General features: G+C 34.0%; 7 protein-coding genes across 8 annotated transcripts; 4 read left to right on the top strand and 3 right to left on the bottom strand.

The window, feature by feature from the left end:
* Positions 1 to 979: 979 nt before the first annotated feature.
* Positions 980 to 1,782, top strand: K08H2.7 (uncharacterized protein; the record flags this gene model as incomplete). 2 transcript variants are annotated; one of them, NM_001373551.3, is made up of 4 exons in its annotated part: positions 980 to 1,050; positions 1,099 to 1,242; positions 1,485 to 1,548; positions 1,613 to 1,757. In NM_001373551.3, 4 exons carry the CDS (start codon positions 991 to 993, stop codon positions 1,717 to 1,719), a joined length of 375 nt encoding a protein of 124 aa, NP_001360788.1. In that variant the 3' UTR covers positions 1,720 to 1,757. The 2 variants fall into 2 exon arrangements, with proteins under 2 accessions (NP_001360788.1, NP_001360789.1); NM_001373552.3 differs by lacking the exon at positions 1,485 to 1,548 and having other exon boundaries at positions 991 to 1,050; positions 1,613 to 1,782.
* Positions 1,783 to 2,372: 590 nt separating this feature from the next.
* hpl-1 (Chromobox protein homolog hpl-1) lies at positions 2,373 to 4,027 on the bottom strand. The gene is made up of 5 exons (NM_077798.5): positions 3,897 to 4,027; positions 3,738 to 3,821; positions 3,595 to 3,684; positions 3,340 to 3,542; positions 2,373 to 2,666 (listed from the first exon to the last, which is right to left on the bottom strand). Exons 1-5 carry the CDS (start codon positions 3,987 to 3,989, stop codon positions 2,582 to 2,584), a joined length of 555 nt encoding a protein of 184 aa, NP_510199.1. The 5' UTR covers positions 3,990 to 4,027; the 3' UTR covers positions 2,373 to 2,581.
* Positions 4,028 to 7,085: 3,058 nt separating this feature from the next.
* Positions 7,086 to 8,388, top strand: K08H2.5 (Protein kinase domain-containing protein). The gene is made up of 5 exons (NM_001375162.2): positions 7,086 to 7,141; positions 7,259 to 7,535; positions 7,584 to 7,771; positions 7,817 to 8,074; positions 8,120 to 8,388. Exons 1-5 carry the CDS (start codon positions 7,139 to 7,141, stop codon positions 8,306 to 8,308), a joined length of 915 nt encoding a protein of 304 aa, NP_001361832.1. The 5' UTR covers positions 7,086 to 7,138; the 3' UTR covers positions 8,309 to 8,388.
* A 952-nt stretch (positions 8,389 to 9,340) lies between these two features.
* K08H2.4 (uncharacterized protein) lies at positions 9,341 to 10,920 on the bottom strand. The gene is made up of 3 exons (NM_001373550.3): positions 10,511 to 10,920; positions 9,737 to 9,826; positions 9,341 to 9,678 (listed from the first exon to the last, which is right to left on the bottom strand). Exons 1-3 carry the CDS (start codon positions 10,571 to 10,573, stop codon positions 9,469 to 9,471), a joined length of 363 nt encoding a protein of 120 aa, NP_001359571.1. The 5' UTR covers positions 10,574 to 10,920; the 3' UTR covers positions 9,341 to 9,468.
* Positions 10,876 to 12,015, bottom strand: K08H2.3 (Immunity protein 72 of polymorphic toxin system). The gene is made up of 3 exons (NM_077795.3): positions 11,696 to 12,015; positions 11,301 to 11,606; positions 10,876 to 11,250 (listed from the first exon to the last, which is right to left on the bottom strand). Exons 1-3 carry the CDS (start codon positions 11,993 to 11,995, stop codon positions 11,053 to 11,055), a joined length of 804 nt encoding a protein of 267 aa, NP_510196.1. The 5' UTR covers positions 11,996 to 12,015; the 3' UTR covers positions 10,876 to 11,052.
* Positions 12,016 to 14,437: 2,422 nt separating this feature from the next.
* Positions 14,438 to 15,312, top strand: K08H2.2 (S ribonuclease). Its single transcript, NM_077794.4, has 2 exons — positions 14,438 to 14,768; positions 14,846 to 15,312. The coding sequence occupies exons 1-2, from the start codon at positions 14,460 to 14,462 to the stop codon at positions 15,137 to 15,139; spliced, it is 603 nt and encodes a 200-aa protein (NP_510195.1). The 5' UTR covers positions 14,438 to 14,459; the 3' UTR covers positions 15,140 to 15,312.
* A 1,745-nt stretch (positions 15,313 to 17,057) lies between these two features.
* On the top strand, positions 17,058 to 20,915 carry bgnt-1.5 (B3GNT1, Beta-1,3-N-acetylGucosamiNylTransferase 1, homolog). The gene is made up of 10 exons (NM_001029603.4): positions 17,058 to 17,179; positions 17,226 to 17,353; positions 17,400 to 17,592; positions 18,010 to 18,112; positions 18,158 to 18,362; positions 20,056 to 20,127; positions 20,177 to 20,293; positions 20,339 to 20,432; positions 20,482 to 20,618; positions 20,670 to 20,915. The coding sequence occupies exons 1-10, from the start codon at positions 17,096 to 17,098 to the stop codon at positions 20,746 to 20,748; spliced, it is 1,212 nt and encodes a 403-aa protein (NP_001024774.1). The 5' UTR covers positions 17,058 to 17,095; the 3' UTR covers positions 20,749 to 20,915.
* Positions 20,916 to 22,361: the final 1,446 nt, after the last annotated feature.

Raw genomic sequence — 22,361 nt, 5'->3', positions numbered from 1 at the left:
ACACACGTTCTGTAGATTTACTAGAAACACGTGGGGGACAGGAAACAACCTTTTGGAGCATGATGCGTGGAGGAATAATCGAGTTTCCCTAGAATAGCGAGGAAAATATTTGGTTGCCCGAGTAACGCTGAAACTAAATTATATATTTTCATCGAAGTTCGACCTGAGCCGCATTTTAGCATTCAGATCTGCAATGAAGATGCCGAGTTTCTTAGTGTTGCATATTTTATCAATATTCTTTCAAATTAGCAGCTGCTTCAATTGTACGGGAAATAATACGTTGTGCCAGGTATTGGGAATTGTGTTATCAAATATTGCTGATTTTATAGAGCTTGAAATTTCAATAATAGATTTTATAAGATCCGAAGAATAGCTAATAATAAGAGAAACTGACTGAATCATAAAATGTTTAAAAGTAAAACTAATTACCTATTCAAAAATTCCCTAAAAACACTCAGAAAATAAAAAAAAATCTGGTCAAATCTTTAAAAAAAAAATCAAAAAGCCACTGATTAAGGTGTGCAAACAATTTGGAGAAACTGACGGAGTCAATACCTTTTATGCTGACCAGTTGTGCTCTATGTACGCGGGAGTTCAGGATACTTCGGGGAACTACACAATCCCAGAAAGATGCGAACTTTTGTTTAGCAAGCTGCATCGTGAGTGTTGAAACTTGAAAATTGGATTAGGGGGAAGTAACTAAAAATTTGTAATTGTGAAAAATGAGATTAGAAACGTTGAGCTCTTGAACTTTTAGATTTTTCAGCTTGACGTTTGATTTCTGAGTCTAGCTTATATGTCAAATTTTTCTATTTGGTTCAAGAAATTAATCCCAGAAGTAAATGTATATAAATCAGGGAATGGTTTTATTGCATGAAAATTGTTTGAAAAAAACTCCGTGTTCATTGATTCTTGTCCTTGAACTGACTTTGTACAAAAGATTATCTACGTCGATAAATAGATACTTGTTCTCTAGCATCTTCCTGTCAAATGGCAGTATTATCGAATGTCGATCTTTTGGGTTCTTACATACAATACGGAATTCGCACGGTGAGTGTCTCAAGTTAACGGTGAATTTAAATAAGTCACATATTACAGCAAGAGCATAGTATGCTGTTAGGTTTGAATAGAGAAAATTGCTCTTCGAAGTGGAATTGGTGGTCTAGATTGGAGAATAAAACAATCACAGCTGGAGTCGGGAATCAGTCAGAGCCATGTGACATTGTGCAAGGGGCTTTTGTGGTGAGTTATGATAAATTTATTTCTAATTAAAATGCAACTTAGCAAAAGAAATACAAAATTAGATTGGGTGATTCGGATTTCTTAGTTTTTGCTTGCAAAAATAATGTAACACAACATTGATAATTGGAAAAATACAATAAATATTAATAAAAAATTTAAAAAAATTACTTTAATGGCAGCGAAGAGTGAAAACCAAAGTGAGACTTGAAGTAAGAAATGATGACGAAACATCATTATTTCAGGGGTTTAACTTGGTTCGAATAACTCCTTCGAATTTCACACCGACCGGCATTTTATGTCAATGCAGTGGGTTTTAAAACGCAACATTTCTGATAAGAAGTAGCAAAGACTACAGTTCAATATGTTTCAGGTGACCAGGTCTCTTTCTTGCCAGTGGTTAAAAGTATTGATACAGCAACACGGCTCACGTTTTTCGCAGTGATGTTGATAACTATTTGTAGGAACCAAATTTTATGACATTCGTGGTACGAAATAAAGTTTTTCTTTAAATGTTTGTCAAATGAAATCGAGTAAAATCAATCACGTCAATTGAAAATACAATTTAAATATTCATCATACGAATAATTAAGGATGAGCTTTCATAAAAACCTTCATAAAACAAAAATGAACTGTTCTGACAAAAACAGGTTTGCAAAATTTAGGCTTCATAAAATCAGTTTTTTAAAAATGTGAAAAATCTGATAAGTCAATTCAAACAAAATTTTTTTTTCAAACGGACAAAGAACTGTGTTTATATTTTTAATGTGCTCTAATAATTATATGATCAAACGGTTCTAATAAACAATTTAAACTTTTCAGGAAATGTTGCGCTTTCAGACAACTAGCCAATTTACAAGACAACGTCAGATTATCAGAAAGGTTTGTTTTAGAAGCAAAATTATGAGTTGTTAAAAACTGAACAAAATTCTTAAAGAAATACTTTCGTTGTAAAACACGTTGTAGCGTGGTCATTATTGACTATTTCGGTATTAATGTATCAACCTGTCACATTTTTGCATCCCAGCACGTGATGAGAAGATAGAAACTACATCTTTCTTTTCTGATACGGTAACATAAAATCAGAAGAATGTGCGTTTTCGTTTATCTGGTAAAGGATTGTTTCTAAAGCAAATATTTAAATAATTTATTAAAGGAAAAAACAAAATGATGTGAAAAAATTTAATATAAAAAGTTCAAAAATTTGTTAAGAAAAATGGGAAGCGAACAAAGAGTAAGTCCTTCATCAACGAAATCTCAGCGAGAAAATTCACGAAACGTACTGAGAGAACAATCAAATTATGGGAAGGGGAGAGGGTGCGATATAATTTTTGAAATTAAATTAGCTCATTCCTCCTGGGATGGTTGGCGAAACTCCTTGAAGAACAAGACGGGTTTCGTAGAATTTGATGACTTGACTTGGAAAACTGAAAATCACACTTTATTGAAAACTAATATTTTTGATGACTTTGCAGTAGCGATATTTTAAAAAGTTTTGAATATTGCAAGAAATCCCTTGCGACTTGTGAATAGCGCCAACTTAGGTTCTTTGGGGCGAGTTACTTTGCCGTGACAAATGTTTTATCTTGACTCAACTTATTACAGTATCACACTACGTTCAAGGCAAGTTTTTCTAATGCCTTTTAAGTGTACGAGAAGCACTTTCTTAGATGTTAACTACATCATGAAATTCGAGGTTTCATATTTTCCATTTATAAAAATAACCTATTATTTTTGGCTGTTCTGCTAGCACGTATTGAAGGCCGAATTTGCTCGTTCCGCAGAGCTTCATGAATTTTAGGATGCATTTATATACTTTAACAGTACGTTAAAGAGTCGATTGTGAGCATTTTTAGATTTTTTGATTTGCTTTAAACTTATAGTATTGCCCTGTTTATTTTCTGTCAAATACCAGAAAAAAACAAAAATTTAATAAACATGAAAAATCCAGGCTTGCAGGAATATTAAGCTTTCGACTTTCACCATATTTTTCAATTTTGTAACATTCTAAATCTTTTTCAGACTCTTTCAAATCCGAATTATTTTTTGTCGCTAATTTTAGAGGGAAAAACTAAAATTTTTATAAACGATAATATTTACCGAACATTGGCTTCTCTCAATGGAATCAAATGCACAGAGTCGTCGCTGAACTTGCACAAGAAATGCAGTTCTCCGGGTGCCTTGGTGATTCCAATAATTGTCTTCAGTGTTTTCCCAGCCCATTCATCGCTGGTAGATGGTTGGAGCTCTGCAGAAGACGAAGTCGACGGTTGTGGGGAATATCGACGTTTGCGTGTTGTGCGCTGCAATTTTGTTACTATGTATTTTCATCTCAATAAATTTGAAAAATCTCACCTTTGCCGCTTCCTTCTCGTATTCCTGAATCATCCTATCGCACTGGAGGTTCTCAATTGGCTCCCAACTGCACTCGGACTCTGGGAATCCCTGAAGCACAAATTATTGTTCAAATAACATTTTAAGGACGAAAATGTACGAACCTGCCATTTTATATAGTACTCGCTTCCGCCACGCGTCAACCGTTTATTCAACACTTTTTCCACCACGAAGACGTTGCTGGAGGACTAGAAATATATTTTTCACATTAATATTGCCGATCCTTCAATTTTTTCTCGATTTTAAATTTAAAAAAAACTCACTTCCTGAAACAACGGAGCATCTTGTGCCTGCTGAGCTTCCCGAGCTCTGAGTGAATTCCCGCGAGTGCTTCGGACAGGGTTTTGACGTGACATTTTGGCGAAAAACCACCTGAAACCAAAAATCGATAGTGGAAAAAAAACAAGAGGAGACGAGAGTGAGAGAGTGTGCCGCACTGCAGACTAAACGCGTACAGCGCACGGAAAAAAGCGGGAGACATAGGCCCGGGTTTTCAACAAGTCTTTCGATTTGAAAATGGAAGAGTGACCGTGAAAAGGTGCAAACCTATGTCGGCGGCCACTGTCGACAAAAACAAATTTTTTTATTTCATCTTGCTTAGCCTCTCTTGTATTTAAAGAGATGCCGGAAGTCGAATTTGCACTCTTTCACGGTCACTGTTCCATTTTCTAAAATAATTTGTATTTGAAACTCAAAGTTGATTTTCTTCTATATTTTTCTATTATTTCAAAAAAAACCAGACCATCTGAAGTTTTCACAGTCACTTTTTTTAATTGTGCGCAGATTCTTAATGAAACAGGCTAAAAAGTAACATTTGAATTGACTTTCGTGCAATTTTCCTGGAAATCATACAACAATCAATACAACAACGATCATAAACTGCGAACATTTGTAGATAAAATGTTTCATTAAGAAACATATGGATACAAACTTTGAGAAGAGAGGGGTTTGAGAAGAAAAAAATCATCTAAAAAAACGTGAGAATCTGGAAGCTCATCTGCGATTGCCCTTGTTTCGAAAATTACAAACCTTTAGCCCATGTTCCAAAATACATAAATAAGTTACTGACATATTTAACCACTTGAAAACGTGAAAATCTGATAGCTCACACTTAATGAGCCGTATCCCCAAAGTTGAAGACTTATAGCTTGATTTACAAGCTAAATTAATTCGTGGCCTATTTATTACCGTGAAAGTGTGAAAATGTGAAAAGTCAAATTCAATTACCCTTAACTTCAAAGATAGACCCATACGGCTCAAGATGCAAAATAATTTGGGTCGTGACCTATATAATTGAATGAAAACGTGAAAATCTGAAAGCTCGTACTCAATTACCCATAGCTTCAAAGTTAAATCCATATAGCTTAATTCTCAAAATAATTTGGGTCATGACCTATATAATCAAGTGAAAATCTGAAAATCTGAAAGCTCATACTCAATTACCCATAGCTTCAAAGTTAAATCCATATAGCTTAATTCTCAAAATAATTTGGGTCATGACCTATATAATCAAGTGAAAATCTGAAAATCTGAAAGCTCATACTTGATTACCCATAGCTTCAAAGTTAAATCCATATAGCTTAATTCTCAAAATAATTTGGGTCGTGACCTATATAATAAAGTAAGAATGTGAAAATCGGAAAGCTCATATTCGATTACCCATAGCTCCAAAGTTACAGCCGTGTAGCTCAATTTTCAAAATAATTTGGGTCGTGACCTATAAAATCAAGTAAAAATCTGAAAATCTGAAAGCTCATACTTGATTACCCATGGCTCCAAAGTTACAGCCGTGTAGCTCACCTTTCAAAATAATTTGGGTCGTGACCTATATTGTCAAGTGAAAATGTGAAAATCTGAAAGCTCATACTTGATTACCCATAGTTCCAAAGTTACAGCCGTGTAGCTCACCTTTCAAAATAATTTGGGTCGTGACCTATATTGTCAAGTGAAAATGTGAAAATCTGAAAGCTCATACATGATTACCCATAGTTCCAAAGTTACAGCCGTGTAGCTCAATTTTCAAAATAATTTGGGTCGTGACCTATATAATAAAGTAAGAATGTGAAAATCTGAAAGCTCATACTTGATTACCCATAGCTTCAAAGTTAAATCCATATAGCTTAATTCTCAAAATAATTTGGGTCGTGACCTATATAATAAAGTAAGAATGTGAAAATCGGAAAGCTCATATTCGATTACCCATAGCTCCAAAGTTACAGCCGTGTAGCTCAATTTTCAAAATAATTTGGGTCGTGACCTATAGAATCAAGTAAAAATCTGAAAATCTGAAAGCTCATACTTGATTACCCATGGCTCCAAAGTTACAGCCGTGTAGCTCAATTTTCTAAATAATTTGGGTCGTGACCTATATAATTGAATGAAAACGTGAAAATCTGAAAGCTCATACTCGATCACCCACAGCTCCAAAGTTACAGCCGTGTAGCTCACCTTTCAAAATAATTTGGGTCGTGACCTATATTGTCAAGTGAAAATGTGAAAATCTGAAAGCTCATACTTGATTACCCATAGCTCCAAAGTTACAGCCGTGTAGCTCACCTTTCAAAATAATTTGGGTCGTGACCTATATTGTCAAGTGAAAATGTGAAAATCTGAAAGCTCATACTTGATTACCCATAGTTCCAAAGTTACAGCCGTGTAGCTCAATTTTCAAAATAATTTGGGTCATGACCTATATAATCAAGTGAAAATGTGAAAATCTGAAAGCTCATACTTGATTACCCATAGTTCCAAAGTTACAGCCGTGTAGCTCACCTTTCAAAATAATTTGGGTCGTGACCTATAAAATCAAGTAAAAATCTGAAAATCGGAAAGCTCATATTCGATTACCCATAGCTCCAAAGTTACAGCCGTGTAGCTCACCTTTCAAAATAATTTGGGTCGTGACCTATATTGTCAAGTGAAAATCTGAAAATCTGAAAGCTCATACTTGATTACCCATAGTTCCAAAGTTCCAGCCGTGTAGCTCAATTTTCAAAATAATTTGGGTCGTGACCTATATTGTCAAGTGAAAATGTGAAAATCTGAAAGCTCATACTTGATTACCCATAGCTCCAAAGTTACAGCCGTGTAGCTCAATTTTCAAAATAACTTGGGTCGTGACCTATATAATCAAGTGAAAATCTGAAAATCTGAAAGCTCATATTCGATTACCCACAGATCCAAAGTTACACCAATGTAGCTCAATCCTATAAAAAATTATATAATTGACCTAGATCCGAGTTTCAGACATCAATTTTCAGGAAATATAGACAAAGTTTTGTCTGCCTTCAAGCTTGCAGACCGGACGGACCATTTTGAAAAAAATCTGAAAAAAGCATGGAAAAAACAAATTAAATTAATTTTTTATAAAACTCGAAATATTCACACAACGTGAGGTCAGCGTGAAGTCAATCTGTCGCCGAAATTCAGTTTTCGAATCATTTTAGCTTTTCCGAAGTCAAATCATCAGTTTCTTCTGTTTACATCTGTCGTCGCTTTATTGATAATGGTGAGTTTTGTTGCTTTTTCTTATGTAAATTCCCTTATAATCCATGAAAAATTGGCATTTTTGTTTAGCAAAATTTTAGTAAATTGACTGAATAACCAAAATATGAAATAATTTCAGGCGTGCCCCTATGTTGATGACGTCTTGCGAAACTACAAAATAGTTGAAGTCTTGGGGTCTGGAGAATACGGCACAGCGTTTGCTTGCGTAGATGCGGATTCGCGTCACTCAACATTGGCGCTGAAAGCTTCAAATCTGGAAACAATTTTCTGCGAAAACTGCTTTAAGCTGGAGAGAACAGTTCTTCAGCGGATTTCAACTCTGGGTACAAACGAAAAGTCGCGATTCCCAACTTTAGTCGATAATTTCGTCGTTGACTCCACTCTCGGATGCCTTGGTAAGCTCTACAACTGTGCAACTTTTTAAAACAGATCTATATTTTCAGTAATGACTAAAGAGGGAGATTCACTGGGAGATGTTTGTAAGCGCAACGATCCAAAGAAATTTTCTCCGACCAATGTTTTGAAAATCATGCTTTCCGTTGGTAAATCTCTTCAAACTATTCATTCTCTTGGATATATCCATCGTGATATTCACTGGAATAATGTTTTATTTGCCAAGACAATCACACCGGTAAGTTATCAAATTCTTATTCTAAAATTATTTTTATTTTTACAGGCTTCCCCATGCAAATTGATTGATTATGGGGTTGGAAAGAAATTTCGTAATCGTCGTGGAAATTACGTGAAGAATCGTCCTCAGCGAGATGTCAATTTTAAAGAATGCGGTCACGTGTCTTGGAATGTAATGATGGGAGGTGTGCCGAACTTGAAGGATGACTTTTCTAGTTTGATGTTTCTTGGATTGAAAATCAGTGGAATTAGTAGTCTCGAAATTGGCTCTGTCAGTGAAGTCCGCCATCAGAAAATGATCTTTGTGAGTGAGCAAGAATAGTACATAAAAATCACGTTTCTTTTTCAGGAGCTTGACCCATCTCGGTTTCTTCGTAGTGTTCCATGGCTTTTGAAGGTGGCTTGTGTGATCGTTGACAGTGATGCAGAGAAGTTCAATTACGCTGGAGTCTTTAACGCAATCAAACAGGGATTTCCATTTGATGAGGAGGAAATCATCAATCATTCTTACTTGCAAGGTTCTCTCAAAGTCTACTAGAAGATAGCAAAATTTGGTCCTATTTGTGTGTATTTGTGCGATTAGATGATTTATGATTTTATGAAAGAAATGTCAGATGACTAATTGTTGTTGTTTCCGCATTCAGCTTTGGCATCCTTCTAGAACACGTTTCAGCAAAACTTAACGGCGCATGTATCCTTTGAAAATCATCAAGTAAAATACATCAAATATTTACTGCTTTCTTAGTTTCATTTGCTTTGTTCTGAAACAGTCCATTGGGTAGTTTTCCATATTTTTTAGAAGTTCCGCGTGATGGTGTTCAATTAACTTCTCGATAATGTTCCGTGATTTTCTTGATTCGGAATACCAAAGTTGATTGGAATAGTCAGCAACCGGATTGTCTTTTTTCCTTTCTGCAAGAAGAACTCGGTGCATTTTGTTTTTGAAGCTGATGACTCCCTTATTTGAACTTGTGTTCATAGCCGTTGAGGTTTCTCTTTCAATTGGAGAGTTTGTCATTTTCATGTCTGTAATTATAATAATCAGTAATGGGTTTTCGAACAATTGAGAAGAATACAACAAATCAAAGGAAGTACATTTAGCTCTTGTTATAAATCTTGTGATAGTCACACGCCGTTTTTCTTTTCAGTACGTTTTATACACTTCCAGAATCTATATACTTGAATCAATTTGAATTTATTACATTTACGATTAATGGAAGCAAGAATGCTATATAGCACAAAGCGTGATATAATCAAAAATAAAACGAAGCCAATATATAAAAAAAATAATGTTAACACATTTTCAGCGGTTTATTTGTTCTGAGCAATATATTAAGTTAAAACCCTACACTTCGCTTAAAAAAAAAAAATTTTTCAAAGTTCAAAAAAGCCACTTCTAAGCACAAAGAGGAAAACGTTTTCTAAGTTTGTCTGAATGAATCAAGTGAGAATTCATATCTAAAGCTCGAACACTTGAAATTTTAGATCAGCTTTTTTAAAGTTTTTGTTGAAAAAGTAATATTATTGATTGTTACATTCATTTATCCGATACAATAATGTAATAAAAAATTTTTAATTCAAAATACTTTATTTATGCGTTCAAAATTAAGTTTCAGAGTGTAAAACCAAACATTCAAGTCATTTTTGAAAACCCCGTGAATAAAAGGAAATAATGAATAGGGCAAAGGACAATAGCATCTAATGGTAAACTTTTTTCGCATTTTTATTCTTCAAATGCATCCACTGATTGTTATCATGTTCTGTAATAATGAGATACGCCGGTTGTGGGAGCTCCTTTTTGCAGTTTGGCGAACAGACGCATTTGGCAAGCCCTCCCGTTGGGATAACGATCTCTCCTTTTTTGGGTGACGCTGGGAAGACATCCGTGTGTTCTTCTTGAGTGGAGTACTGAAAGATTTCTTTGTGAAAGTGAAACAAAAATGTGATAGACCAACAATAAACGTACCATTTTTTCAACAAGAGCACGCAGCTTTGCACTCATTTGCACCGGCGGCTCGTCTGTCTGCTCGAAAGAATCGGAGTTGTTGGTCGGGCACTGCAATAATATTTATTTCAGAGAGAAAATGTTTAAGGAAATTTCAAGCCTGATAATGTTGCTCAGAATTTCAATTTGAAAATTTCGTTTTTGGCAAAATACATACATATACATACTGTTATTTAAGACGTGTACTTATCTATTACAGTGCGTCGTAGAATTTTCATGTGACAAAATACATGCAAAATGTTTCTCTACATCATGACAGTAATATACACTGTGGTAAAATTCACTACAGTTGAAACTGTCGTCTAAAGCTGTCGTCTAAATATACTAAAACACATTACACATTTTTGAAAGTTAATATTTAGTATTTTAGAATTCTAGGAAAGACTTCAAATATTTGCTCCATCAGAAATTTACTTTCCAGAAGTAAAACAAGAGGGGATAACATCCTCTACAATCAATGAAACAAAACGTCTAAAGTTAGATTGTGCAATTTTTGAATAAAATTGAATATTAAGCAACCATCATTTCATGAGAACGTCTACAAAATATTTGCAGCGAAAGAGCATGCGGCGTGGAGAGACTAGTCAGTTCCCTCCGTTAAGTGATGTTTGCGCGCCGGAACTTTAGGCACTCAAGATCTGATGGCTTATTAATAACTTGGTTGAAATCTTTTTGTAAAAACCTAGTTTTTTAAACAATATTTTAAAACAATATTGTTCATTCCCTTCAACCTACTTTTTCAACCTTCTTCGTGGTCAGTTCTAGATCCAGTGATGAAACTTGTGGGCACTTTGACATTCGAGCAGCTTTCTGAGGTATCTGGAAATGATATAAACTGTGTGACAAACAAAACTGTTAAATTAACAATTGAAAAAAAACTAAATTAGTGATAGAATCATGAAGTGACTATTTCAAAAGAGCACCGCATGCATCTAAATGTAATAACATCGTGGCATTGTTCGTGTTGATAGCCGACAAGGGCTGTTTGCATATCGATTCTTTGTCGGCTGGATAGTTTGGCGAAGAATAAGAGACGGTGGACCGCAACGCATACGCACGCGCACACTTGGCATGGTCCTCGTGCACAGTTGGCAGGAAAGGGAAACTTTACAATAAGCATACACCGCTCAATAAAAATTGAGTGCAACGAAGCGTTCAAAGATCTCCAAGATATTGGCAGCATTTTTTACAAGATCATTCGTATATAAAACTAAAACCGTGTTCGGGTGGCAAGAAAACAAATAAATAAAAATAAAACGGTAATCAATTATGTCCCATCACTTGCGGAGCTTGTTGTTGTCCTTTGGGAACCAACGACGTTCAGCTTCGTCGATGATACGGTACGCTGGCTGTGGAAGCTCTCTTGTGCAACCCGGTGAGCACTCGCACTTGGCAAGACCTCCAATTGGAATCACAATGTCTCCAGGCTTTGGAGCCGGTGGGTAGACGTCTGTATGAGGCTGCATCGTCAGATACTGAAAATTATAAGTACAAATTAAATACAACTTTTCGAATAAGTACTAACCATCTCGCCCAAGAACAGCGCGAGATTGCGATCGACACTCTTCGGTTCAACAACTTCAGGATCTTCCGAGTTTTCCTGTTCGGCAGCGGGGTCGAAATCTTCTCTTCCTGGTTGCTGACCATCCACATCTTCATGGAAAAACCAAGTGTTGTAGAGCTCGATGAATTCGCCTTCCGCTCTTTCAGAATATTCAAGTCCTGTTCCAATAGGGTCCTCCTCCTCATATTCCATCGGTATTCCATCATTGCGTTGCATGTCAGCAAAACGCGCAATTTTATAGAAAATGGGAATCACTCCTTCGAAGAACTGCAAATTGGTTTCTAGTTATTCGGAAATTATATTTCAAACTATCTCTACTGTATTTTAGCTTTTGTAAAATAGTGTTAACAACTTACCTTCTTGCGGATTTTATCGTAAACGAGCTTATCAAAGTCCCAAGGGTATTGTCCGCACTTTTCGATCACTCTGATTTTGATATCTCTCATGTGTTCATTCAAGCTACTATATCCATCGATAATTCCAAAGCGCCAAAGAAGAAGTCTGGTGGGAATTTCACCGTGTGGTCTTTTGTCCAGCATATAGTACATTCTTTTCTCGAAAGCGGCGATTCCTTCGTCTGCAGCTTCAGTAACTCGGCGTTCAATTCGACCTTCGGTTGGGAGTTCGTGTAATTTGCGTTCACTTTCACCATTCATCATTGTTGTTTTCCGGTTCTGTAAAAAAACTTGATTATTAAAGTTGATCGATCAAAAACTTAAAAAGCGAAAATCGGAAAAAATGCGAAAGAGTTTTTGGCACAGAAATAAAATTAACTGATCAAAAACTGTAGTCAAAGAAACTCAACGTGGAACATTGAGAGAATGGAATTTAATTTTTCTCGAGGAATGCAAGTTCAACAGTGAAATTTCTTTGCGTCTCCCTTATTCGCACGCTATCTTCGATTTGCTCTCTTTCTCTGCGCACTCTACACACAACGTCTTCTCCACTCTCCAAGATTGCAATAGGGCGCGACTGTGATCGCCCGGACGGGAAAAAATTTGACGGGCGAAGCGATGAGCAGAATATCAGTAATTACAAAAAACGGTTGCCTCATTGATGAGAAAACAAGTGTAGCTTTTTGCCGTATGATTTATGGAGTAAGTAAAGAAGAATAGAAGGAACACGTAGAAAAAATTTAAGGAACCGGTTAGATTTTTGTGATAAAGTTAGTAGTAGGTGTTGAATTTTAATTACTGAACGTAAAATTGTCGGAAATAGACCGCGCCCATTTTTAATAATACAGAACAACAGACGCATCAAATCTGACTCTAATAACCTACGCGGAATATTCTTTGTCAATTCTGCATTGCGGAAAAATGTCAGAAATTGGAGTTTTTGCTCAAATTTTGACTGCCCCCGATGCCATAATCCCCTGATTCTACCATTTTTCCGGAACCCTAAATTTAGAGAAAATATCTTGCGCGCATATCTGAAGACGTAATCAACCCGACAGTTTTTTATTTTGATTTTTGTCCCGTTTTGTGGGCCGTTAAATAAAACAGAGAAATATTATGTACCTAGTTTCATTTGCTAAATAGGAATAGAGGAGATTATGAGTTAGGTTCTTAATACGACATAATTTGAGGCTGCTTGAAACTGCCGTTTTGCCCTGTTAGAGAAAAAAAACAAGTTGGAGTTCAGGTTATTTTAAAGAGAGACAAAATGTTTCAACAATGTTCAGAATAAATCTGAGAGCAAGTCAAATCTAGGGGAAGGAAGAAGAAAAAATTGATGAATTACATCGGTAATATCAATATTTCTTTAGAACATAAATTTTTATTTTAAAAAAATTGATTCAGCGAGCAAGAGGATAAAGAGAAAAAACAGGCAAACGGCAAACAAAGAAAATGTGAATGAGGGAAAACACGTCGTCACTTGGTACATTTGCGCGCCGTTTTGCGTAGTGCAACATCGCCACGTGGCTGTAAAACAGGATGAATATCGATTTGCACGGCAACCTTGGAACACTGGATGAAATCGCCCTATGGCAAACATGACGTCACTAAAAACGAGAAAGGCATATATTTATTGTTTGGGATGAGTTTTCAGAGGCTGAATGTACATATATTGCAGAAAATGAATTTAACTCAAAACCCAGGTGCCACCAGGTTTTTCAGTTGCCATCTTCCACTACATACCCGTTTATTTCTAAATTTAATTCACGGTAAAAATCGAACACCCATCAGAAAAACAGTTAGGAGTGCAAGTCTGAGAACAATCTCGTGCTGCAAATTTTCAGTGAATATAAAGAAGGGATTGAACAGCTTTTGTGCACAAATTTATTAGGTTTTATACGCGTTTTTCCGAGTAGAACATGGATATTTTTCTAGTACTCTATTTCTAATCAAAAGTTTAACCAGAACAATTTTCGGGCACTGATCTGATATTTGGGCATGCTATATCAAATTAAAAATTTTCACAGAGTTATATTTTTTGGATATTTCTTGTCTTGCATTTTTGAACTTTGTAAAATGTACGTTTTCATTAAAATTTTCAATTTTTGTTTAAGGTGAAATCGAAAGTTAAAGAAAATTATCTGGAAAGTATTTCCAGTACATGTTTTCCTTTAAAGTAACAGTAAACTTACACTGAAAGGCACTTTTTGGAAAGTGCTATCCTTTTTGAAACGACTTGACACTGCATTGAAATTTAAATTTTATGCACATTGTATCAATTTTTTTTTTTTTTTTTTTTTTTATTATTATTTTTTTTTTTTTTTTTTTAAGCCTGGAAAGTAGGTTGTAGTTGCAATGATGTCACGTTCAAAAACCAATCAATATCTGCACTATTTTACAGTATCTACGTCAGGTATCCACTTTAAGAGTCCCTCATCTCCAGTTCATCGCTGTAAATGTTGGTCCTTCCCATTTATAGATGATCGCGTACCACGCCCACTTACCTATTGGGATAGAGGTATACAGACCGGGTAATGCATTACTCCAGTTTTGTTTTGTTTTGTTTTGTTTGACACGTGGATCTTGAGCCAGTGCCAGCAGTGTTGCTTTTGCTTATTCCTCTCTTCTTGAATGCTCATTTTTTACGTGGAAAATTCTATCAACTCTTTTTGGTATTTCATCGATCTATTTTATTTTGTTTCAGATACTCTTCACACCAACACAAATGTCTTCGTTTTCTGTTTTTGTTGAAGATGAGGAATCCAGCAACCAACTCATCCAGGAAGCCGCAGTAGCCAGCAAAATTGCGATGGACCTAGTTGTACGATCTTCGGGGCGCAACGGTAACAAAGTTGAATTGGCTGAAAAGATGCTTGCCGCAGCAATGGCAGCTTCTGCCAGTATCTATGTTAACGCCATAAAAAGAAAAGAAGAAGAGAAAAAATTGAAGGAGGAGGAAGAAATGCGGCAGAAGGCAGTTCTTGAAGAGCACAACAAATTGAGTCCCGAATTAAAAAAGATGGTGGATTTAATGGTGAGTTAATATTGATTAAAATAAAAATGCTCAAGTGGTGTTTGAACATAAACATTAACAAACGTATAAATTTTCAGTACGCTTCCATCAAGCCCCACGTCGACGTCTTTCCGGATGCACCACAGCCAGAAGATATCGCGATTCCAACGGGTGGACTTGCAAAATGTGAATGCTCACCAGGCTGTACCAAAGAGCTTCCTCAACCAGCTTATCAAATAATCAAGAACGAAGAGCAAGACAAACGCTGGAATGTGAGAAAAGAGACCAGAGTGATAATAGTTCCAAAACCCAGTAGTGCTGAAGAGAAAGTCAATGTGGAAACCGGTCACAAGAAGAAAAAATCAAAAGGAAAGAAAGTGGCTAAAGAGTAATCAATTTTTTACGATCAGTTTTCGAAATCCCTGTTGACTTACCATCTAATTCGTTGTCTTTTTCCTGCGATCTCCCTGTTTTCATAATTATAAGAATGAGTATTAATTTTGAATTGTGGCGTTCAACGTGTGTTAACTTTTGATTAATAATCGACTTTTGTCAATAAACTTTTTTTTGCGAATTCAATGTTCCTATTTTTACAGTCCAATATAAAAAATGAGTCACACTATGTGAACAGTCTATTCAAAATTTTCAACAATAGAACCTTGTCTCTTTGGTTTCTCAATCGGAAGTCGTCAGTTTTCTTTTTCAGCTTTTAAGAAATGATTCTAGAGAACCGGCAAGCAGGCTTCGAAACTAAGCCTCGGCTGAAACTAAGATATAGTAACGGAACAAGTTGATTTCATCTATAACATTTTTTCGGTTTTCAATATATAGCTTTGTCGCTGATACATTTTAGGCAATTAACTAGTTTCTGATTCTCGTTTATAAATTAAATGATGAAATAGTTTCTTGTATCATTAATAACAATTTTAGTACACTTCCAGCTCAAAACTTTTCAGCGGTTGGTCTAATATTTTGAAATAAATGTCATTTTTTATAACGCTGCCTTTTAATTTTCAATGATCAGTTTGTTTTGAATCGAGCTTTGACGAATTTAAATCCACTTTCGTGTTCAATTTCTTTGTCAATTTTTGATTTTTATCGGTAAACAAGTTGGACATTTCTTATATTAGCTGGGAATTGCCAATGCACTTTTCAGGGTTTGGAAGGAATGTCTATAATTATTTCTGTTTTCAAATTTTTGGACATGTATTTTACAAAACAATAGTTTTTTAAACAATTTAAACGTTTTTCTTGCTGTTTTGGAAAGTTAAATGTTTTAAATGAATGAGGAGTCAAGGTCATGTGAAACTTTTGAAAAAGATCCACTTTAAAATTCTGAGGTGTTTAAACATTTGCAACATGTTTAGAAGCATACCTTCTTTTCAGAAAAAACATCGTATGTTTTGACCACAAATAGCGAAACATATACTTGAGATCAATTTTTTTAATGATTGAGATTTCTTAATTTCCATTGAGCCCACCTTTATCAGTTTTTTTGTTCAACGTCAACTTGTTCAAGTTACAAGATTTTTAGTAATAAGTATGACTTTAAAAAAAAGTATCCTTCCCAGAAATAAATTAACAATTTCCAATCTGAGGAGCAACTGTCAATTGTGGTATCAAACGACCAAGACATATGCAATGTTTTCCAAATAAAATTGTAAGCTTCGTTTGATTTCCGAACACTTATGCTTTTTTGATATGGAAATACAATTTCTAGACAATTTCTGGGCTATTCAATGTATGTTTGAAAGGATTTATCAGGAAATGCGACTGTGTTCTGTTGGCAAATAGAATAAAAACACCACTAGCTGTATAGTGCTTTTTGTCAAGTTTGCCAGGTCAAAGTCAGTATTTCTACTTTTTTTACTTTGTTTTTAAAACATATTATATTTTTATTATTAAATTTCTGTAGTATTACTGTATTTTTTCAGCATTCTATAATAGCCATAAACTATTTGATGAACTAAGAACTTTTCGCTCGTTCGGTTAAATGTTTCTAATATCATGTATTTGAGTAAATTTGTTTCATTGTTACAAACTTTTTAGGATTTTTCTTTGTGTAAACCCATAATTAAACATTCAATCTATAAAAGATCCCACAGCGAGTAAAAAAATTATGTTTAAATCCTGTAAAGTTTGATAGGTATTGCAATTTTGATAGAGAAAACATTGGTACTTTATTGTTACTACTTGTGTGTTCTGATCATTCAGAAATGAAAAAAAAAATTTCCGCCCTAACCATATCTATAGTATCCTTATCAGTTTTTAGAGGTACGTCAAATACAATTTGATCTCATTGATAAATTTTTAAGAATCAAATTTATGATCGGTATATTTGACACACAATGATTCGCCCACACGCTCGAACACGATTCTGGATTTTTCTCTCAATATTTGCAATTTGCCTCTATATTTTTGGTTTTTCAGAAGTAAGTGTTAAAAATACTTCGAGACGTTTATTAAAACAAATTACAGAGAAACTACAATCTCAAGACTATTTTTGATAAACATGGAAAAATATCACTAGAAAATGGTTTTATTGACACAGAAATGCAAAATGATGAATACTGTGTTGGCTACAACTTTTTGGAAGCGACAAACATGTAAGTGTCCATTTCTTGCTACAATCTCTCGAAACCTAAACTTTAGGTTTCGAGAAGACGGTCTTGAACCAGTGACATTAGCAGTTCATGGAACTTCGGAAATGATGAAAGCAATAGAGAAAAAACCATTAAATTGGGATGGTCCTATATCATTTGGATTGTTTATTGACTTTCACTCGAGACAAGTTTTGGAATATATCAGTGAAGTTCATAGATGTGATGAGAAGTTTCGTGAAAAGGTATTGTAGTGATTTGTGGAATATTTTAATACATATAAAAGTTTCAATGAAATCTATAATATTGAATAATAAAAATAATAAAAAACACAGTAAAATAATTTCTCTTCTCAAAACTTTGTACATAGATCGTCAAGCTGCCAAAATTTGAAAATATTCATGGGAAGCAAAATTTGGATTCCATTTTTTTTATCATGAGAGCATTATTCAATAATCCTAAAATTTGGGTTTTTAAACGTTTTCTCTATTTAAGATTTTGGAGAGAAATTGAAAAGAATTTACTATTTTTTTTCATATTAGCACATATTTCTTAAACGTCCTTTTTTGTATATGTTGTGAAATACCCTGAATATGATTTTTAAAAATGTGTCAACTGATTAGAAACAGTTGCTCACTGATCACCTAATACTCTCTATTCAGGTGACGGTCCACTTTGCCTTCCGTTTATCGGCGTTTCAGGGAAGCTGCCCTCAAATAAAAATTTCACCGACAAACCGTGAATGCAAGGAATTTCTGCACAATCGTAAACTGGCCAAAAATATAAAATGAGTTAACTACATTTTTGCAGGTGATAAGTATCGGCAAGCAGCGGGTGGACCATTTCAGTTGTATCCAAGTAATTTGATGAGGAACATTGCACGTCAAGGGGCCAAATCGGATATTCATTTTATTGCGGACGGAGATATGGTCATGAGTGAGGGGTTTGCAATGAAAATAAAACCTATTGCAAATCAAGTTATTGATGGGACAAGCAAAAATCTTTTGGTCGTTAGGTGAGTAAAAATACCGATTTGAACTTTCCATACAAAACTATACATTTGGAAAATTTGTCTAGCGGAATAACTAGAAAAGTTGTTTAGTTTTAAAGATTATTAAGTTCAAACAGTTTTCTAGATTTCTGAGTTTTAATGGTTTGAATAAAAAAGTACATCGCTTAAAATATAGTTCAAAACTTAGCTCTCTTTATTACCATTTTTTAGTGCAACGGTAAAAATGTTGAACGTTTGCAACTAAAGTGTAATTTCATCTGTAGTTTTTATCGTTGTTAGAAAAGAATTCAGTAATAAAACTACACCTTTTTTATCAGAGCCAAAAATTTGCTCCATCAGCGAAAGGAATTTTGAATCTTCAATGTAATGAAAAGTAAATTTTAAGGCAGCGGATTTTTAAATGTTTAACTATCCAGGGAATGCCGTAAACTCGTAATAATAATAATATAAATAATAACAATAATAATGTTTCTTCATAACACAAAGACGATAGACGATAACTAAAATCAGTAGATACAATAATCTATCTCGAAAATCTGCCATGAAGCTGCCCAACGCTGAGACTTTGCGTCTAATAATTTCGGATGTACTGTTGTTCATTTTTTTTTGAAAAATGCATTTTACTTTTTCACGCGTGGAAAATATATCATTTTTGAATATAAATATCACAACAACAGTACACAAGAAATTTTCAAACATTGAGTTTCCGCAATGTGCAGCTCCATAGCAGATTCTCTAGACAGATTTTTGTAACCACTGATTTCAGCTACCCTTTAACGTTAACGTTATTCCCTTGTAAATTTTATAAATATTATTCTAAAAAAAAATCCTGAAAATTAAAAAAAAGAATTCTGAAAATTCTGAAAAAAAGTGGTACGAAACGCTGAGAAAAATTGTCCAAATTTAAAAATATTTTTCTATTAAAAATATTTTTCTAAAGTAAGTGTTATAGAATACCGTGGTGTCTGTTATTCAAATCTTTTATTCGATTCAAAAAATGGTGAAAACTATTTGTCATCAATTTTTTTAATTTGTCGACCTGGAACAACTGGAAGAAAAATTGTTTTTTTAATCGACGACTTTTAAGAAATTTTTGAAATTTCACTTGGCCGTCTACTGCCGTACTCCTGCTTTAATTAGTACTCTATAAAATTTGCTTTGAAGGAAAAGTAGAACATTTTAAAACTATACTTATAAAACTTGTTAAGTACCTATATACGTATAATTTTAAAAAAGTGGCCCCAAAAGTTTCCATACTTCGAAAAATTCTCATGGTTTTTTATAGCGTTTTTTTTTAATTAAAAATATTAAATCTTGCTGAAATCTCCAATTTTGCAAAATCGTCAGTATCAAAACGGCAGAAAGTTTTATTTTAATTGGAATTGCCATTCTTCATTGCACAGAGTAAAACAATAAATTAATATGCCCATTGGTGCACGAAAGTGGACAAATTTGTAAGTCTACTGACTGGAACGGACTCTTACTCAGTTCACGAAAAAATCCGAATAAACTACAAAAATGTGCAACAAAAGGTGATAGTCCAATAAAAACTTATTTACGTCCACTAAAATACGGACAAGTTCGCAAATTTTGTTTATGTTTTTAGTTGGTATATAATTGCTATAAACACGTTTCAAAAAAAAAACACACAACCAAGTATAGAGAGTTTTCGTGTAATTTAAATGTTTGTATTCAGACGATTTGAAACAAATGAAACGACCATACCCCGAGATCACAAACAGTTGCAAGAATCAATAAAAAATAAAAAGTAAGTATACTTCAATTTTTTCTTCTGTCTAACTTATTTAAATTTCCAGAGTTTTCCAATTCCACCACAAGTTTTTCTTCAGCGGTCATAAAATTGCAAATATTTCACATTGGTTTGCTGTTTCCAATAATACTGACAGAATTACCACTTGGGAGATACCTTACTCGTTAGTTTTCTGTGCAATGTCTATTTCAGTCACAAAAATGTTTAGGAGTAGTTTATGGGAAGTTCAAGTGATTCTTCATCGCAATGATTTATACAATGCTGATTATTTTCCGGCGAGAATTAAGGTTATGCAGTCCTTGGTTTGTTGCAGGTCTTTAAATAAATAAGCGTAGTAACAAAATGTTTCAGGTGTACAGTCTATGCCGAGCAAACTACACATTCAATCTTCTTTCCCATGTGTTCAATGTTCACGAAGGAATCAAATTGGATGATACAGGATTTTCTAAATCAGTTATAGCACACTCAAAAAAATACGGGAAAACAAGGTGAGTTTTCATTTATTTATTTTTTTTTGATAATGAAAATTACAATTTTAGAGCCTACAATCGATACGTCAAAGAAATGGACGACGCTTATCCGAATACTTTGAAAAAATGCGGGAATTTCATTATGTGATGGGAAAATTTTTGTAGAGGATTGAGATATATTTGCATTATAACAATCAAAACTACGTGTTTTTCGAGAAGTCTGGGTTTATTTTGTTTTAATTTATTTTAGTACGTTCACTCACTTTCAAATTATATTTCAGTGTGTTTCAGAATGAATATTTCAATTACCTAATTTAAGAAGCCCCAGGTAAAACGTTTCAGATTTTAAGCACCACTTTTACTTTCAAAGTGACGAATATAGAAATTTTTGCTTTCCTTAATCCAATTGTTGCAAGTTTTTGAACAGTCGAGAATTAATTCATTAATTTGAAACAATTTGATTTAGATTAATTGATGATAAGAACTCTGTATTATTAAATACAAACAAAAATATGAGAAATCATGAATCATGGTTGATAACTAGAATATTTTATTGGTAATAGAGTTCTCACACTGAGAACTTCAATTTTATCGTTTTCATTGCTTGTTGGCTTGCTCACATTAATTTTGCAATTTCAAACATATTGCCCTAAATATTATATTGCTGTAATATTAGTATAACTTAACCGAATCAACCATTATAATTTGTCACTTATGGTAAGCCGAAATAACAAATCTTCAAAGAGAACAGACAAATAGATTACTTCAAAAACTTTTATTTTTGCTTTTCACTCTTTATTTTTTCTAATACCATTTATGATAAATTGTGACGTCATACCGGTTTTCACAATTAAACAATTATGACGTCACGCTCAGCCTTGCCGCGGTGTTTTGAGATCAAATGTTCAAATGATTAAATTTTAAGAATACGGTAGTTGATTTGGTTTGTTGAAACAATAGCATTTGATTTTTGATCACCTGTTTTAAACTTTTTGATGTGTATATTTCTATTGATAACGTTGCATACTCAATTCATCTTTGAGCTAGGTTTCAAATGGATTTATCAAGAAAAAAGAAACTAAATTTTCAATTTTTCAACCACTTGTGTACATCAGTTTAGAAATAAAAAGAATGCTCATTCATAACAGTGTCTGCCAACAAAAAAATTATATCTGTCGGACAAAGGAACAAAAACGTATTCTTTCTACGTAATCTGGCATGAGAAAATAATGAGCATCATTTAGTCAAAGAAAATTGGATTCATTATTAATTAATTGCCCACGCAGAAGTCAGCTGTACAAACTATAAAGTCGTCATTTTTTTATTCATTTATTTTTCTTTCATTTCATATTAATTGTTTCAAAATTTGTGTTTTCTGGCCAATGTTTTCTGGCCCGAATCTCCGTTAAAAATATTGTTTTTGAGAGGGAAGAGTCTTGTGTAACAATCTTATTTACAAATTGTTCACTAGATGCCTTTGGTTTTTGGTGATGCATTTGCTTTGTTCCATTCTCTGCGACTATTCTCTGCTGCGTTGCTCAAAAATCTTGAACATTTTTGGTTTCAGAATTTCTAGCTATTTTGTAGAAAATCCAATTTAAAAAAATTATATACATATTAGATAGTGTTCCAACTCATCCAGCTGTTTTTTGTGTCAAATTTCTTGATTTATTCAAATTCTAATATAAAGAAAACGGTTCCGGATTTTGAAATACAATCTTTATCTCCCAAAACCAACGAATCCGAGACGTTTTCTTCTTG

The sequence above is a fragment of the Caenorhabditis elegans genome, chromosome X (genome assembly GCF_000002985.6).
Source record: "Caenorhabditis elegans chromosome X".
Classification (NCBI taxonomy): domain Eukaryota; kingdom Metazoa; phylum Nematoda; class Chromadorea; order Rhabditida; family Rhabditidae; genus Caenorhabditis; species Caenorhabditis elegans.
The sequence above is the reverse complement of the archived record's forward strand: the minus strand, read 5'-3'. Positions and strand labels throughout refer to the sequence as shown.